Here is an 18,967-nt window from a genome sequence, read left to right on the forward strand (position 1 = left end):
TCTGTTTAGGTTCTAATATGTTAAAATATCTTTACAGTTACCTGTGGCGTAAGAACACTTCAGTTTTACTTCTTATTCATAGAAGAGATTGCTATTGGAGCCTGAGATCATTTTCTCACTTGAAACAGAAATGTCTTATAAGCCAGTTCCACCGTAGATCTCTACTACAAAATGATGGTGCTCTCTTAGGTGTGAATGGAGTGATCATGGGTTTCTCTTGCCATTATCTCATCTGCATTCCTAAAAACTTGGAACATGAAGAGGACAGTGAAGAATGGAGGAGGGTGTTCAAATAAGAGAAGGTGCACATGGGGATTGACGTGTGTTCAGTTCTTTCTTGTCTTTCTTAAAAGTCTAACAGGATTCTCTCTCCCCCCCACACACTCCCAAACAGGTGAGGAAGACGATGGTCAGAATTCTACGGAGCCATCTGTGAATTCATTGGGAAGAACAAAGAAACAGTTTAAATGCAGGGAATGTGGAATGTGCTTTAGTCACTGTGGAAGAATGAGGATACACCAACAAACTCACACAGCAGAGAAACCATTTGAATGCATTGAATGTGGAAAGAGCTTCAGTGAACATGGAACACTTAGAATACATCAACAAATTCATACGGGGGAGAAACCATTTAAATGTATGGAGTGTGGAAAGAGCTTCAGACAGAATGGGGCACTTAGAAGACACCAACAAACTCACACGGGGGAGAAACCATTTAAATGTATTGAATGTGGAAACAGCTTCAGTCATAGTGGAACCCTTAGAATACATCAACGATCTCACACGGGTGAGAAACCATTTAAATGTATTGAATGTGGAAAGAGCTTCAGTGAACATGGAACACTTAGAAGACATCAACAAATTCATACGGGGGAGAAACCATTTAAATGTATGGAGTGTGGAAAGAGCTTCAGACAGAATGTAGCACTTAGGGTGCATCAACGAACTCACACTGGGGAGAAACCATTTCAATGTATTCAATGTGGAAAGAGCTTCAGACATAATGGAATACTTAGAAGACACCAACAAACTCACATGTGGGAGAAACCATTTAAATGCATTGAATGTGGAAAGAGCTTCAGTGATAGTGAAGCCCTCAGAACACATCAACAAAGTCACATAGGGGAGAAACCATTTAAATGTATTGAATGTGGAAAGAGCTTCAGTCAAAGTCGATCACTTAGAATACATCAACGATCTCACACGGGGGAGAAACCATTTAAATGTATTGAATGTGGAAAGAGCTTCAGTCACAGTCAATCACTTAGAAGACATCAACGATCTCACACGGGGGAGAAACCATTTCAATGCACTGAGTGTGGAAAGAGCTTCAGTCATAATGGAGCCCTTAGAACTCATCAGCGAACTCACACGGAGGAGAAACCATTTAAATGTTTTGAATGTGGAAAGAGCTTCAGTCAAAGTCGATCACTTAGAATACATCAACAAACTCACACGGGGGAGAAACCATTTGAATGTATTGAATGTGGAAAGAGCTTCAGTCAAAGTCGATCACTTAGAATACATCAACAAACTCACACGGGGGAGAAACCATTTAAATGCATTGAATGTGGAAAGAACTTCAGTGAAAGTGGAACACTTAGAATACATCAACGAACTCACACGGGGGAGAAACCATTTCAATGCACTGAATGTGGAAAGAGCTTCAGTCATAATGGAACCCTTAGAACACATCAACAAACTCATACGGCAGAGAAACCATTTCAATGTATGGAGTGTGGAAAGAGCTTCATTCAAAGTGGAACACTTAGAAGACATCAACGAACTCATACAGGGCAGAAACCATTTAAATGTATGGAGTGTGGAAAGAGCTTCATTCAAAGTGGAATACTTAGAACACATCAACGAACTCACACAGGGGAGAAACCATTTAATTGTATGGAGTGCGGAAAGAGCTTCTGTCAAAGTGGAGGTCTTAGGAAACATCAGCTAACTCATACAGGGGGGAAACCACAGATGTAGTAAATGTGGAAAGAGCTTTGGAAGGAGTGGAGACCTTAATGTTCATGAGCGAATTGACCCAGGTGGAAAGCCATATCAATGTATGCAATGTTCCACTCAAGGTTCACTGTTTACTTCACATCAAGAAACTCATAAAGGTGGATATCAATTTTAAATGCATGGGATCCGTGTGATGTTTTGGTGTTTGTATTTAAATTTGTATACACACACATATATATATTAAAGTAATGAAGGTGACATATACTAAATGTAGAAAGTAAGTTGCAAGTTGTTGCTAGATAAACGGGGATATTGTGACTCTGGAATGCTCAAGGTCTGTGATGAATCTGTGGAGTTTTGACCTTTGCCCTTCAATGCCAAAATGATGGGCTGCCCTTGTCTTGTGGATCAGCATCTGTCAGCTTCAGGGAAATGGGATACCTCAGATATTGGGAAACAGCGCCCATAAGACTCAGCACATATGGCCAAGATCGATGGGAGTTGTAGTTCCAAAGCTTAAGGGTGGAAAGTATCACGTGTTTTACAACTTTTCATTATGAATAATTGTAGGTACAACTTTTGTTGATACAGAGCTTATTTTTAGCTTCTAGGAGCAGCTGGTCATTTCTGCTTTATAAACAAAGCTAAATATATTGACACACTTTACATTAAAACCAAATTTCAGAACAGAGACAAACTTTTTTTTAATGCCCTTTTTTACTTTACAAACTCTTATCTTCTCAATCCAAGATTTGTTTTTCATATGTATAAAAATACTTTGTTAGCAAGGGGGTATAGAAATAATAATAAAAAAGCTACAATAAAAGCATTCTCAGCATTTAAAAAGAAATGCTAGTTGATGTTCAAGGCGTTGAGTTACAAATTAAGGCAAGGATCAACCATTTCTTCTGCAAGCTGTTCCGCATCCAGTATTTACCAGCTTCTGCCTTCTGAACTATGTTCCTCTGCAAACCACTAGTCCAAATCTATACAGTCCTCCTGCTCCTGGGAAGATTCAGAGGGAGGCTCCCATGAATGCGCCTCAGTGCAGCTCTCCTCAGCTGGGTCCCTGGTTAGGTCTTGGTTTAGGGGAGAAAGCATGGGCCTGGCCCTTGGGTGGGTGTGAGCGGAAAAGGGAAGAGAAGTACAGTGGTACCTCGGGTTACATACACCTCAGGTTACAGACTCCGCTAACCCAGAAATAGTACCTCGGGTTAAGAACTTTACTTCAGGATGAGAACAGGCGGTGCAGCAGCAGTGGGAGGCCCATTAGCTAAAGTGGTGTTTCAGGTTAAGAACAGTTTCAGTTTAAGAATGGACCTCTGGAATGAATTAAGTACTTAACTCGAGGTACCACTGTAGAGGGGATGCTTCTTTTTCCTTGCAAGGCTAGTTCTTGTTTCTCCTTAGTGCGCACCTGTAATTAGCAAGCGTGCTTTTAACTGGAGTGTATCCCTTTGTCTTGGATTGCAAGATGATTCAGGAGGCCTGTGGCGTTTGCCTCCTAGGATGGGTCATAAGGGGACTTCCGGGTTGGCACCATCGCCGAATGGCGGACTCCCTCCGAGCTCCGGAGGGAGTCTGCTTGGCAGGGGCTGGGTCCTACCGCGCCGGCGACGCGGGAACCCTCAAAAACCACGGGCACGGAGCCCGTGGACATGGGTGACTCGGCGGGCACCGTTAGCGCCCTCCCGACTCGTGAAGGAGCCTTTTTAAAGGCTACGGAATGGGTGCCGGGGAGTGGCGTGGTGCTGTGAGTCCTCTGCTTTCCCTGCCGAGCGAAGCCACATGCCATTCGACGGAGAGCGCTGACTTCTTCTATTGAAAATTCGGACTATAAACAACAACCCGTGAGTAATTTGGAAATCGGGCTTAAAGGGAGAAAAAAAGAATTTTTTTTCGGATTCGGCACGAGCGGGGGAGATCCAAAAAGGAAGTCAGTCCCCCCCCTATTGTAAACATTCTAAAACAAGGATTGGGCAACCAAGGTCGAGAAAGGAGCTTATTTCTGCTTATTGATAAAAATTATTAATTCCACGATGGGAAATTATAAGAACTGTGCTGGAGGAGAAGAGTGGAGGGTGAGAATGAAAATGTAACCCCCCCAGGGAACCGGGGCGATTCGTGAGAGAGCCTGGTGAAGAGAGACGGAGACTTTGACAGCTGTCAAAGTAGCTGTCAAAGTTGGAGAATATAAAGAGGACTTTGCCATGAGGACTTTGCTGGTTAGTTTTGTTACAATTTGGATATAAACTGTCGAAAATAAGGAATAACAATTTGACTTTTGGATCAGAGGAAACAAAGTTACTACAAACCCCCTAGAGGGGTTTCGGGACATTACAAGAACGGTCGTAAGAGGAAAAATACTCTTGGAATCGTACAGGACTTGCTATCTTCTGGGAAAGCTGCAAAACTGAAACAGTATTTCGTCTACAGAGGTGTTTATATTAAAGGAGACAATAGAATTATCTATTGAAGAAAGGAAGGGACTGGACGTAAGTTTTTGTTCCTGAACAAACAACAACTTCTGTAGAGGTACCAAATTTCTGAATTAGAACGTTTTAGCAGCGGAACAGGAAAAGAAACCTGAGAAAGTGAGAAAAAAGAACAAAGTACTGATTACGACTTGGAAAGAACAAGGGAGGAGCCATAAAGACCAAGGAAACTAAAGGCCCTTTGGGGGCCTCTTTTAGACTGGATGTTTGAAGTTAAATATCATTTAAAAAAAAAAAATTAAAAAAAAACCGGCAAGGTGGAACTGGGGAAAAAACTGGCCATGGACTTGAGATCTCCAGGCTGACAATAGACAGACTGATGGATATGGGGAATTCAAACCAGGGAAGGGGGGGGGGGGAGATTTGGAATCCAAAGGCTGTGCAACTATTTTTTGAATCCTTTTATATCCTTTATCTTCTATATCTTTTTATATCTTTTTGTATATCTTTTACTTTGATTGGACGTGTTTATTAAAAAAGGGAATTCGTGGAAGGAAACTGGGGTGGACCTTGGGGGAAAATTTTTTTCTGTTAATGATGAGGGATGGTGGAATGACTGTATAAATTAAATTGAATAGTGGGTTAAACAAATTAAGTTTTAAATTGGGAGTAAGAGCTTGTAGAACCAAATTAATGAAAGGGAAATACAGTTGGGAGGGGGATGGGGGAGTCCCATAAAGTTGGCAATGAAAGTAAGGTTTTAAGTGTATTTTATTTTTATTTTTTCTTTGTATTTCTATCTTTTGTGTTTTGGAAACTTTAATAAATATGATTTTTTTAAAAAAAGGATGGGTCATAAGGAAAGGGTTAAAATGGGTGTGATGTGATTGGCCAGTGAGAATGCAAGGGGGAGTGGGAGGTTTTGAAAGTCAGTTGAGGTTTGGGAATTGGAGAAGGAAGAGGGAGGAATAGGCAGTGGGTTGGTTGAGTTGTATTGTGAGAGAGTGAGAGGAATTATTAGGTTGAGTCAGATAGATAGTTGGAATAATCAGTTTGGAGTTGTTAGGAACTAAGATTAAGAAACTGACAAGAGAAAAATAAACTGAAACCATACGCTTGTTCCTGCATTTAAAAATAAACTTGATTATTTGTTAATGTTAACAACTGTCTGGGCTCCGTGTGTCTCCGTGAGAAGCAGGGTGGGGGCAGCGAAGAAAGCAATCACGGTGGTGGCACAGGGTCAATAGACTGTCAGACGTCTGGGGGCCCTGTGTGATCGCCACAAGGCCTTAGAGCGAAGCACGTGTATCTCACATGTGCCTTGAGAGCAATGGTGGAGGGACCGTCGGGGTGCTTAAAAGGAGGCTGTTGTTTCGTTTGGGGGGGGGAGAGTCTCAGCGACGTCAAAAAGGAAGAGCCAACCGCGCCTACAGGATACGTGTGCTTGCTACTCTGATTTGGAAGATGGGCAGTGGAAGTGGCACATGCTTGTGCTAAAAGCAGATCTAATGAAGATTAAGTTAATGGCAACCTTTTTTAAAATTAATATTCTTCATTGATTAAAAAAATTGCATGTCTATACAAACATTATGTACAATCTCTTAACAGGTAGAAAAAAAGAAAATAATATAACATGTTTAACTTTACAAAACTTAATGTTCTCAGTCCATGATTTGCTTTTCTTATGTATAAAAATGTTTATTTCCTGGCCCACCTCCCATCACTGTGGAGAGAGCTTGGGGCAAGGGATAAGAATGCAGGGTTGGCCTGACATCCATCAGTTCTCTGGCTCCAACAGTGGCCATCCAGGCATTTCTGCAAAACTCACAATCAGGACATGATGGCAAGAGCCACCCCCTCTTTGTGAGGAAATCCCGTATACAAATAGCCAATTCAATTTCCTAGCTGCCAGCCTTTATGTGGCCAAAATGGAACCCTTCTTCCAAGGAAGAGAGGGAGGTACCAGTAACCTTGAGGCAGCTCCATTGGTTACGTATATCCAATAAATTTTTAGGTGGGGGGGGGGGAAGATAGCCAAAGCCATGCAATGAGAACTGCACATGGTCAGTGGATACAGAAAACTGGCTGTGGGGGTAGGGGCTGGTGAACAGCAGGAATGAAAAACTGGAGAGGGATGGATAGCAATGGAGTGTGCTGGAAAAGGGTAATGTTTTGGATCAGAAGCACTCAGTGCCTCAGCATTTTCATCCATGTCTTTACTGGACAGGCTGCTCTGGTGCTTATCACTGGAGACTGAGAGAGTACCTTGCCTTCAACTTCTTCTCAATGACAGCATCCCCCTTCCTTCATCCATAGCCATATATGACAATTGCTGAGCCTGATGGGGGTTGTAATTCAGCAACATCTGGAGGGCCAGAGGTTCCCACACTTACTTGCAGGCTCCGGCCTAACACCAAGTTCATCAGAGTTGGGTCGTTGTTGGCTAAGAGCACCAGGAATGATGGGAGTTGTAGTCCAACAACATCTAGGGACCCAAGATTGAATGACACCGGCTTGTAGGATATATTGTTGCCGAGGCTAAGATCAAACACATCCATTCTTAAGGAAATTAGCCCTGAGTGCTCACTGGAAGGACAGATTGTGAAGCTGAGGCTCCAATACTTTGGCCACCTCATGAGAAGAGAAGACTCCCTGGAAAAGACCCTGATGTTGGGAAAGATGGAGGGCACAAGGAGAAGGGGACGACAGAGGACGAGATGGTTGGACAGTGTTCTCGAAGCTACAAACATGAGTCTGACCAAACTGCGGGAGACAGTGGAAGACAGAAGTGCCTGGCGTGCTCTGGTCCACGGGGTCACGAAGAGTCGGACACGACTAAACGACTAAACAACAAGAACAGGCTAAGCAGTCCTGGGTCTTGATAGGAGGCCACACGTATACCACATTGAGTTTCATGATGGAAGAAAGGAAGGATATGGCAGCAGAAAAGTAGGATGTTTCTTAAATAAATCAAGGCCCATGGTTGCTTTTTGCTGAGCCCTGCTATATAGGTCTGCAGGACTCTGCCTCATGTTGGATTTTGGGCAGGGGGGAGGTGTGTTGCCAGGATACTCTTTTCATCCTGCTTGCATTCTTTCTGTATAAAGAATGTAAATCATTTTAACTGATTTTAATAGCATTCTGATATTGCTTTAAACTGCCCAGCAACACCTTCAGGTCATGTGGGTTTCCCTTGTTGATTCCAGTATCCATCCGGTCAAGACCAGACCCAGAGGCAGGGATGGTCTTTGAACAATGATTAATCCTGCCTCCTTGGTAATGACATGGTCTGGTCTTAGCGTAACTCCTCCTCCTGCCCATGATCACTGAGATCAGATGTCCCAGTGCATCCCCCCCCCCCCCCCCGGAACCTGCTCCAGCCATTCTGTTGGCTGGGGCCCACTCCCATGCAGCCCTGATCCTGCCCCTTAAAAACAAAACACAAACTATACAACAACCAATAAAACAACAAAAAACAAAACAGTTATACTCAAATTAATCCCCAACCAGAAACCCAGCCCCCCAACACAGCAAAAAAAAAAGGGGGGGGGGGAGAAAAAACTGCTTAAGGGCATTTTAAAACACGTTAGACACTCATTTCTATAGCATGTGAGCCTTTGTGTCAGTGTCAGGTAAACAGGTATTTTGTTTATATTGGCGGTGGGAGAGACCAGTGTCCAGGAGGTGGTTGGTTGCAGGATATTCGTCAAAGCAATGTCCAATCTCTGCGGTGTTTGAAAGTGACCCCCAATGGTTGTTTACACATGCGAGGGAGCCATTGCCTGCTGCAGTCAACATGTGGCAACCGTGTGCGTCTAAACTCCTGGGAGGTAGAGACCCAAATCTGGGGATGGCAGATCTCTAGCTAGGGATTGACCCAAGCTCCTTCTGCCCGCTGACCAGAAAAGCCATATCCCCCACAAAAAAAGTCCACCCTGAGAGTCCTTCTCCTTTCACTCTCCAGTTTTACAAAGGCAAACTCCTATTAGGCAAAGGTGGGTTGCAGAACTTCTAACAAAATTTTGCTTTAACAGAAAAGTGGTGGTGGTTCTCTCATTGCGAATAAGTGAGGTTCATAGACCACAGAATGAAAGAGTTGGAAGGGACCAAGAGGGTCATCTAGCCGAACCCCCTGCAATGCAGGAATCTTTTTGATAAGGTGGGGCTTGAACCCACAACCCTGAGAAACTCATGCTGTACCAACTGAACAATCCCAGGACTCAGATCAAATTCAGCCGGTGGGATCAAGTTATTCTGATGCTTCCAAATGCACAGGTAAAAGAAATTTTCAGACTGAACAAGTGGTATCATCATCATCATCATCATTCCCCAGCCAATTTGGGCGGCTTCCAGCAAAATATAAAAGCATAATAAGACATCAAACATTAAAAACTTCCTGAATCTGCTTCTTTGAGAGAAGCCGACAAATTTAGGACAGATGCTCTATATCAGCTCAATGACAGGGAACCAGGCAGAGGGCCTTCTTGGTAGCGGCACCTGCTCTGTGGAACGCTCTCCAATCAGATGTCAAGGAAATAAATATCTATCTGACTTTTATAAGACAACTGAAGGCAGCCCTGTATGGAGAAGCTTTTAATGTCTGATGTTTCATTAGTTTTTAAAAAATATTCTGTTGGGAGCTGCCCTAGTGGCTGGGGAAACCCAGCCAGATGAGCAGGTATAAATAAGGTTGTTGTTATAATATTATTATTATTATGCTTAATTGAATAGCAGTTCCCGGAAGCCGCCAGAGGGGAGAGATGCACTTGGGCTCCAATCCTCCTTGCAGGCTTGGCCACCATGAGGAGACAGTGCTGAGATTCCTGCATTGCAGGGGGTTGGACTAGATGACTCTCAGGGTCCCCTTCCAACTCTACGATTCTATGATTCTAACAGGGTGCGGGAGTAGATGGGCTTGATCAAACTACAGGGCTCTTCGTGTGGTGTGTGTGTGTGTGTGTGTGTGTGAGAGAGAGAGAGAGAGAGAGAGAGAGAGAGAGAGAGAGAACACCTTCAGGGAGAGGCCCCTGTCTCTTATTTGCGAAGAGGATGAATCAGCAGCAACTCTCCCCCCCCCCCCCAAACCTGACCTGTCGCTTCCTTGCCTGCTCTCTCTCCACCCCCAACCCCAATTATGGGTATTGCATTGCATTGCACAACCCCCCCCCCCCCAAAGCTTGCTGCACCCCGAGGCGCTTTGCACTCACCGGATTCCTTGCAGGACAAGGACAGTGCATGACGGCAGAGGGGGCGGGTCAGCTGCTCTGCTTAAGCCACGCCCCCTTTCCCAAGTCAGTATCGAGCAGCAGCACACTCCCCTCTAGCAGCCTGCACTCTCTGGCTTAAGGGAACGAGCATCTGTTCCCTATACTCGAAGCCCAGGTTGCCTCCCTCCTCTCCCCATTGGCTGGCTACTGCAAGGTTTGGCTGGGTACTGCAAGTATTCCCCCCCCCCCGGAAATATCCTGCCTCCCAGGCGGGAGCTCCCATTCCCGGCCCCGCTGCCCAGGGTCGCTGCCACCATCGCCAGGATTTCGGGTTAGTGCAAAGCCAGCGACGGGGAAGGAGGGAAGGGGCTTGGCAAGGGGTGGGGGGTCCAGGATGAGAAGCCCCGGGACGGGGAGAAGAAGAGAAGGGAGGAAAGGGAGCTGTTTCTCTTAATGGGGCCTTGAAGGAGGGGGGGGGGGTTCCGCTGTGGAAAGAGAGAAGCTTCTTCCTGCCCGGATGTGATGCAAAGGGAGTTGCAGGGAATGAGGCGGGAAAGGGGAGAGGTTTGGGCATTGCTGGGCAGGCTCGCAATAAAATAATAATAAAACTAATAAAACTAATAAATATAATAATAATACCAATTATTATTTTCTGGGTTTCACCAGCCCATTTTCTGGGTTTCCCCAGCCACTCTGGGCGGCTTCCAACAAAATAAGAAACACCAAAAACATCCAAACATCCAAGTCTTCCGTTTTGTAGAGGAGATGGGGACATGGATTGCTGGATGGCAGAGAAAGAGGAAAAGATGGCGAGGAAAACAAAGGCAGGGGGGGCCAGGCAGGAAGAAGGAAGGGGTGAGGCCTTCTCCAAAGCAGCTCTTTGTTCCTTGAACTCCTTGCATAAAGTAGTGGGGGCAGGGCCGGATTGAGGTTTGATGAGGCCCTAAGCTACTGGAGGTAATGGGGCCCTTTCTATGTCCAGCTATCCTTTGTCAACAGCAAATTGTCACTGCTTTTTGTGTTGAATATAAGTTGTGTGGTAATTTATGGAACTAATAGGTATCTAAAACCATTTGCACATAACAGAGTATGTATTTTCTCAAGGTAATTGTTGAACTGAAATACAATTACGAAGTATATTAATAGTGAAATAATTATTAAGCTCTAACTTAAAATGATTTTGTTCTTCATAACAAACTTAATATTGCAAACACATTGGCATTTGGCAATAACAAAAGTTCCTTTAGAAACACAATTTACAAAGACTCCTAATCTGGTCCTAGAAACTTGCTATAATAATAGGTGTAAATATATGATGCAAACTACTAATAATTATAAATAGCATTATTAATATGAAATTAAGTGTTATAACCTGTACAATGCAATTGTAGTTAATACAATGCATTTTTTAATATCAGTACTGTATCAATATTACCATAATAGTCCACATTCTTCATTGGGACAGCAGACCTTTGTACCCTGTTACACTTAGTGAGTGTAAAAGACAGTATTTCTAGTAATATGTCGCAATTTTAAATAATACCAATACTATACACACCTGTACATAAAAATTATTTTACAGGACTAATTGTATTAATGCATCTACCCAATACCCATTCAGCTGTATAATTTTATCATGATTCATTGTGTACACTGTGTATACAAACAGTACAGAAACATGATCTAAATTACAATACTTTCCTTCTTGCCTTTGCCAAAGCAAAGTTACTGAGGATATCATCAAATGATAAACTGCTTAGCTTGTCACTTTCTATGTACATGAGGCTGAAGTAACATAATTTATCTTGAGACATTGTTGTTCCAAATTCATTTTTTATCCTCTTCAGCTGAGAAACGGATCTTTACAAATGGCAATTTGCAATCATCCTTCAAAGGAACATTCTCAGAATTGCTTCTACATTAGTGAATGCTGATTGGACATCGTTGTTGTTGTTTAGTCACTTAGTCGTGTCTGACTCTTTGTGACCCCATGGACCAGAGCACGCCAGGCACTCCAGTTTTCCACAGCCTCCTGCAGTTTGGTCAAACTCATGTTAGTAGCTTTGAAAGCACTGTCCAACCATCTCGTCCTCTGCATATAAGTTAAATAAGCAAGGAGACAATATACAGCCTTGCCGTACTCCTTGCCCAATTTTGAGCCAATCAGTTGTTCCATATCCAGTTCTAACTGTTGCTTCTTGTCCCACATAGAGATTTCTCAGGAGACAGATGAGGTGGTCAGGCACTCCCATTTCTTTAAGAACTTGCCATAGTTTGCTGTGGTCCACATAGTCAAAGGCTTTTGCGTAGTCAATGAAGCAGAAGTAGATGATTTTCTGGAACTCTCTAGCTTTCTCCCTAATCCAGCGCATGTTTGCAATTTGGTCTCTGGGTCCTCTGCCCCTTCAAAATCCAGCTTGCACTTCTGGAAGTTCTCAGTCTACATACTGCTTAAGCCTGCCTTGTAGAATTTTAAGCATAACCTTGCTAGCGTGTGAAATGAGCACAATTGTGCCGTAGTTGGATCATTCTTAGGCGCTGCCCTTCTTTGGGATTGCGTTGTAGACTGATCTTCTCCAATCCTCTGGCCACTGCTGAGTTTTCCAAACTTGCTGGCATATTGAGTATACCACCTTAACAGTATCATCTTTTAAGATTTTAAATAGTTCCACTGGAATGTCATCACTTCCTCTAGCGTTGTTATTTGCAGTGCTTTCTAAGGCCCGTTTGACTTCACTCTCCAGGATGTCTGGCTCAAGGTCAGTAACCACACTACCTGGGGTGTATGGGACATCCATATCTTCCTGGTATAATTCCTCTGTGTATTCTTGCCACCTCTTCTTGATGTCTTCTGCTTCTGCTAGGTCCTTACCACTTTTGTCCTTTATTATGGTAATCTTTGCACAAAATGTTCCTTTCATATCTCCAATTTTCTTGAACAGATCTCTGGTTTTTCTCATTCTATTGTTTCCCTCTATTTCTTTGCACTGTTCATTTAAGAAGTTCCTCTTTACTCTCCTTGCTATGTGTTGGAAGTCTGCATTCAGTTTTCTGTATCTTTAACTATCTCCCTTGCATTTTGCTTGCCTTCTGTCCCCCGCGGTTTGTAAGGCCTCATTGGACAACCACTTTGCTTTCTTGCATTTCCTTTTCATTGGGATTGTTTTCATTGCTGCCTCCTGTATGATGTTCCGAGCCTCCATCCATAGTTCTTCAGGCACTCTGTCCACCAAATCTAAATCCTTAAATCTGTTCCTCTCTTCCACTGTGTATTCATAAGGGATTTGATTTAGATTGTATCTTACTGGACCAGTGGTTTTCCCTACTTTCTTCAGTTTAAGCTTGAATTTTGCTCTAAGAAGCTGATGATCTGAGCCACAGTCAGCTCCAGGTCTCGTTTTTGCTGACTGTATAGAACTTCTCCATCTTTGGCTGCAAAGAATATAATTAATATGATTTTGATGCTGCCCATCTGGTGATGTGCATGTGTAGAGTCATCTCATGTGTTGTTGGGAAAGAGTGTTTGTGATGACCAGCTTGTTCTCTTGGCAGAACTCTATTAGCCTTTGCCCTGCTTCGTTTTTAACTCCAAGGCCAAACTTGCCAGTTGTTCCTTTTATCTATTTGACTCCCTACTTTAGCATTCCAATCCCCTAGGATGAGAAGAACATCCTTCTTTGGTGTCAGTTCTAGAAGGTGTTGTAAGTCTTCATAGAACTGGTCAATTTCAGTTTCATCAGCAGCAGTAGCTGGTGCATAAACCTGGATTACTGTGATGTTAAAAGGTCTGCCTTGGATTTGTTTTGAGATCCTTCTATCATTTTTGAGATTGCATCCCAGTACAGCTTTTGCCACTCTTTTGTTGACTATGAGGACCACTCCGTTTCTTTTACGGGTTTCTTGTCCACAGTAGTAGGATATGATGATCATCCAAACTAAATTCGCCCATTCCCATCCATTTTAGTTCATTGATGCCAGGGTGTCAATATTTATTCTTGCCATCTCATTTTTTACTACAACCAGCTTACCATGGTTCATGGATCTTACATTCCAGGTTCCTATGCAATTTTTTTCTTTGCAGCACTGGACTTTTCTTTCACTTCCAGGCACATCCGCAACTGAGTGACCTTTCGGCTTTGGCCCAGCTGCTTCATCAGCTCTGGATCTACTTGTACTTGTCCTCCGCTCTTCCTCAGTAGCATGTTGGATGCCTTCCGACCTGTGGGGTTCATCTTCCAGCGTCATAACTTTTATACGACCATGGAGTTTTCTCAGCAGGGATACAGGAGTGGCTTTCTGGTTCCTGCCTATCTGTCTTGGGTGGCCCTACACTGCATAACTCATAGCGTGTCTGAGTTATTCAAGCCCCTTTGCCATGACAAGGCAGTGATCCATGAAGGACATGGTCATTAAATATTACTTGGTACAGATCCTGATGTGTCAGATTATCATGTTCATGGCTTTGACTTTTTAATGTATTGATGAAAATGGTTGAGTTCTCCAACAAGGTTCATGTCCACATCTTCAGGATATGTTTGGCTTAAAGCATTAACTTCTTCACAAATCTCTTCCTTTGTAGCATCTAGTTTTGTTAAGAATGAAATAATAATAATAATAATAATAATAATAATAATAATATTTATACCCCACCCATCTGGCTGGATATCCCCAGCCACTCTGGGCGGCTTCCAACAAAAAATTAAAAATACATAAAATCATCAATCTTTAAAAACTTCCCTAAACAGGGCTGCCTTCAGATGTCTTCTAAATGTCAGATAGTTGTTTATTTCCTTGACATCTGACGGGAGGGTTTTCCACAAGGGCAGGCGCCACCACCGAGAAGGCCCTCTGCCTGGTTCCCTGTAACCTCGCTTCTCGCCAGAAGGCCCTTGGCGCTGTACCTCAGTGTCCGGGCTGAACGATGGGGTTGGAGATGCTCCTTCAGGTATACTGGGCCAAGGCCGTTTAGGGCTTTTAAGGTCAGCTCCAACATTTTGAATTGTGCTCAGAAACATACTGGGAGCCAATGTGGGTCTTTCAAGACCAGTGTTCTGTGATCTCGGCGGCTGCTCCCAGTCAGCAGTCTTTTTTGCAGTATCATTGTATACTGATGCCCTTTGTGCCAGATTTGATTCTAATGCATCCATCGCAGGTATAAATGCTTTGATTATGAACTTGTTTCCTGGCTCAAGGTTCTCTAAAGCTTCATCTTCATCCTCACCTATATGCCTCCTTATAGATCAGCAGTTATCAACCTGTGGGTCCCTAGATGTTGTTGGACTACAACTCCCATCATCCCTGAGCTCTGGCATTGCTAGGTAGGGGTGATGGCAGTTGTAGTTCAACAACATCTGGGGACCCACAGGTTGAGAAAGGCTGTTCTAGATCTTCTTCTGCTTTTCTTGTAATCAACATCAGGCAATTTGTCCTTTGCCTGTTCTTTAAAATGATCAAAAAGATCTCTGGAACCAAGTTCCTCCATTTTATTCAAAATGTTTGTGGCTTGATTACTTGTTTCACCCTTCTCTGTGGTATCAATATGCAGCCAATGCAATGCAGAAATTGTTCCATTGTAACCGCCAAGTTCTGCACTTGTGGCCCTTGAATGAGTTTCCCATCTTGTCTTTGGCAAAAACTTTGGAACTTTTTTTTTTTAAAAAATATTTGTATTCAGATTTTATAACAAATTTTAGCATAATCAAAAATTTAAATTTTTCTGTGTATAAGACTGTGTATAGGTGTTCCCCTCCCCCCAAAAAATAGATTTAAAATTGGGGCTCGTCTTATACACAGGTAGTGCTGAGGGGTGTTTTCTTAATTTGGGGTCCCTCCATGGGACGTCTTATAGACAGAAAAATACGGTACATTTTACATTCCAATGAACACCCCCCCCATGACTTCCCCCAACTTCCCTTTCTGGGTTATTGTTGTTAAATCGTTTAGTCGTGTCCGACTCTTTGTGACCCCATGGACCAGAGCACGCCAGGCACTCCTATATTCCACTGCCTCCCGCAGTTTGGTCAAACTCATGTTCCTAGCTCTGAGAGCACTGTCCAACCATCTTGTCCTCTGCATATAAGTTAAATAAGCAGGGAGACAATATACAGCCTTGTTGTACTCCTTTCCCAATTTTGAGCCAATCAGTAGTTCCATATCCATTTCGAACTGTTGCTTCTTGTCCCACATAGAGATTTCTCAGGAGACAGATGAGGTGGTCAGGCACTCCCATTTCTTTAAGAACTTCGAGACCTTGGTACAACCTTGATACAAATTTCAAAATATGTACACAAAACCAACAGAAAGACTCACAGGTTTATAGTGGCACCAGCTTTCCTAGTCAAGAGCCCACTTTGTCAGACTGCAGCCCACAAAAGCTTAGACCATAATATATTTATGAGCCTTTAAGGACTGCAAAAGATGAATAAACAGAAGCATAGTTAATCTATGGACTTCTATCCTACTGGAAACAGTGACGGCCAGCAACTTGGATATCTTGGGGGGGAAAGGATTAGGCTGGTGTCTGTGCTCTGCCCTTCGGGTCCTACTCAATAATGCTTCTTAATACTAGTTTCTGGAAAGCACAGGACTCGGGCTGAAATCTTGCTTGCTGGTTTCCCCCAGGCATCTGCTTGGCTCTGTGAGAACAGGATGCTGGACTAGGTGGGCCTTTGCCCAATCCAGCAGGCTCTGTTTAGGTTCTAATATGTTGCAATATTTTTACACTTACATGTGGCATCAGAACATTTCAATTTTACTTCTTACTCATAGGAGAGACTGTGATTGGAGCCTGAGATCTTTTCCTCACTTGAAAAGGAAAAAGACAGATGTGTCTTAAAAGCCAGTTCCACTGTAGATCTCTACTATAAAATGATGCTGCTCTCTTAAGTGTGAATGGAGTGATCATGGGTTTCTCTTGCCATAATCTCACCATCATTCCTAAAAATTTGGAACATGGAGAGGACAGTTGAGAATGGAGAGGGAGTGAAAATAAGAGAAGGTGCACATGGGAATTGATGTATGTTCAGTTCCTTTCTTGTCTTTCTTAAAAGTCTAACAGGATTCTCTCCCTCCCCCCAACTCCCAAACAGGTCAGGAAGACGATGGTCAGGATTCTACGGAGCCATCTGTGAATTCATTGGGAAGAACAAAGAAACAGTTTAAATGCAGGGAATGTGGAATGTGCTTTAGTCACTGTAGAAAAATGAGGATACACCAACAAACTCACACAGGGGAGAAACCATTTGAATGTATGGAGTGTGGATGGAGCTTCAGTCACAGTGGAGCCCTCAGAACACATCAGCGAACTCACACTGGGGAGAAACCGTTTAAATGTATTGAATGTGGAAAGAGCTTCAGTCAGAACGGAACACTTAGAATACACCAACGAACTCACACTGGGGAGAAACCATTTAAATGTATTGAATGTGGAAAGAGCTTCAGTCAGAATGGAGCACTTAGGAGACATCAACAAATTCACATGGAGGAGAAACCATTTAAATGTATGGAGTGCGGAGAGGGGTTCAGTCACAGTGGAGCACTTACGATGCATCAACGAACTCACACTGGGGAGAAACCGTTTAAATGTATTGAATGTGGAAAGAACTTCAGTGAAAGTAGAAACCTTAGAATACATCAACGAACTCACACTGGGGAGAAACCATTTAAATGCATTGAATGTGGAAAGAGCTTCAGTCAGAATGGAGCACTTAGGAGACACCAACGAACTCACATGGGGGAGGAACCATTTAAATGCATTGAATGTGGAATGAGCTTCAGTCGTAGTGCAGAACTTAGAATACATCAACGAACTCACAAGGGGGAGAAACCATTTAAATGTATTGAATGTGGAAAGAGCTTCAATTATAGTGGAGAACTTAGAATACATCATCGAACTCATACGACAGAGAAACCATTTAAATGCTTTGAATGTGGAAAGAGCTTCAGTCAAAGTGGAAACCTTAGAAGACATCAACGAACTCACACGGGGGAGAAACCATTTAAATGCATTGAATGTAGAAAGAGCTGCAGTCGTGGTGATGACCTTAGAAAACATCAACGAATTCATATGGCAGAGAAACCCTTTAAATGTATTGAATGCGGAAAGAGTTTCAGTCATAGTGGTGCCCTTAGCATACATCAACAAACTCACACAGGGCAGAAACCATTTAAATGCATTGAATGTGGAAAGAGCTTCAGTAGTAGTGGATACCTTAGAATACATCAACGAACTCACACGGGGGAGAAACCATTTGAATGCATGGAGTGCGGAAAGAGCTTCAGTCAAAGTGGAAACCTTAGAATACATCAACGATCTCACACAGGGGAGAAACCATTTAAATGTATTGAATGTGGAAAGAGCTTCAGTAGTAGTGGATACCTTAGAATACATCAACAAACTCATACAGGGCAGAAACCATTTAAATGTATGGAGTGTGGAAAGAGCTTCAGACAGTGTGGAGACCTTAATATTCATGAGCGAATTCACCCAGGTGAAAAGCCATATCAATGTATGCAGTGTTCCACTCAAGGTTCACTCTTTACTTCACATCAAGAAACTCATAAAGGCGGAAATCAATTTTAAATGCATGGAACCCGTGTGATGTTCTGGTGTTTGTCTTTAAATTTGTACACACATTTATATATGTATTAAAGTAATGAAGGTCGCATATACTATTATGTACAGAAGAAGTTGCAAGTTGTTGCTAGATAAACGGGGAGAGTGTGAATCTGGAATGCTCAAGGTGTGTGATGAATCTGTTGAGTTTTGACCTCCGCCCTTCAATGCCAAAATGATGGGGTGCCCTTGTCTTGTGGATCAGCATCTGTCGGCTTCAGGGAAATGGGATACCTCAGATGTTGGGAAACAACGCCCATAAGCCTCAGCCCATATGGCCAAGATTGATTGGAGTTGTAGTTCAAAAGCTCAAGGGGGGAAAATCTCATGTGTCTTACAACGTTTCATTATGAATAATTATAGGTAAAACTTTTGTTGATACAGAGCTCATTTTTAGCTTCCAGGAGCAGCTGGTCACTTCTGCTTTATAAACAAACCCAAATATATTGACACACTTTACATTAAAACCAAATTTCAGAACAGAGACAAACAATTTTTTTTTTAAAAGCCCCTTTTTTTCTTTACAAATCATTATCTTCTCAATCCAAGATTTGCTTTTCATATGTATAAAAATACTTGGTTAGCAAGGGGGTACAGAAATAATAATAAAAAAGCTACAATAAAAGCATTATCAGCATTTAAAAAGAAATGCTAGTGGATGTTCAAGGCATTGAGTTACAAATTAAGGCAAAGATCAACCATTCTGCAAGCTGTTCCCCATCCAGTATTTCCCAGCTTCTGCCTTCTGA

At 42.8% G+C, this 18,967-nt stretch overlaps 3 protein-coding genes across 5 annotated transcripts in view; all 3 read left to right on the forward strand.

Moving 5' to 3' along the window:
• Positions 1–18,967, forward strand: part of LOC308470078 (uncharacterized protein) — a 108,043-nt gene that overhangs the window by 64,066 nt on the left and 25,010 nt on the right. The window lies entirely within an intron of this gene.
• LOC308469605 (uncharacterized protein) overlaps positions 1–18,967 on the forward strand; it is a 118,812-nt gene that overhangs the window by 45,673 nt on the left and 54,172 nt on the right. Inside the window, exons 3-4 of one of the 3 annotated variants that reach the window (XM_080992306.1) lie at positions 395–4,139; positions 4,230–6,005. In XM_080992306.1, coding sequence (XP_080848432.1) covers positions 395–1,983 — 1,589 coding nt within the window. In that variant the 3' untranslated portion in view covers positions 1,984–4,139; positions 4,230–6,005. Of the gene's footprint in view, positions 1–394; positions 6,006–18,967 lie in introns of all 3 variants that reach the window. The other 2 variants (XM_080992307.1, XM_080992308.1) reach the window with 2 other exon arrangements.
• LOC308471801 (uncharacterized protein) lies at positions 9,846–18,649 on the forward strand (the record flags this gene model as incomplete). The annotated part of the gene is made up of 3 exons (XM_080996089.1): positions 9,846–9,935; positions 16,693–17,691; positions 18,582–18,649. The coding sequence occupies exons 2-3, from the start codon at positions 16,782–16,784 to the stop codon at positions 18,647–18,649; spliced, it is 978 nt and encodes a 325-aa protein (XP_080852215.1). The 5' UTR covers positions 9,846–9,935; positions 16,693–16,781.

This window comes from Podarcis pityusensis (genome assembly GCF_964106645.2).
Source record: "Podarcis pityusensis genome assembly, chromosome: 2".
NCBI classification, from domain to species: domain Eukaryota; kingdom Metazoa; phylum Chordata; class Lepidosauria; order Squamata; family Lacertidae; genus Podarcis; species Podarcis pityusensis.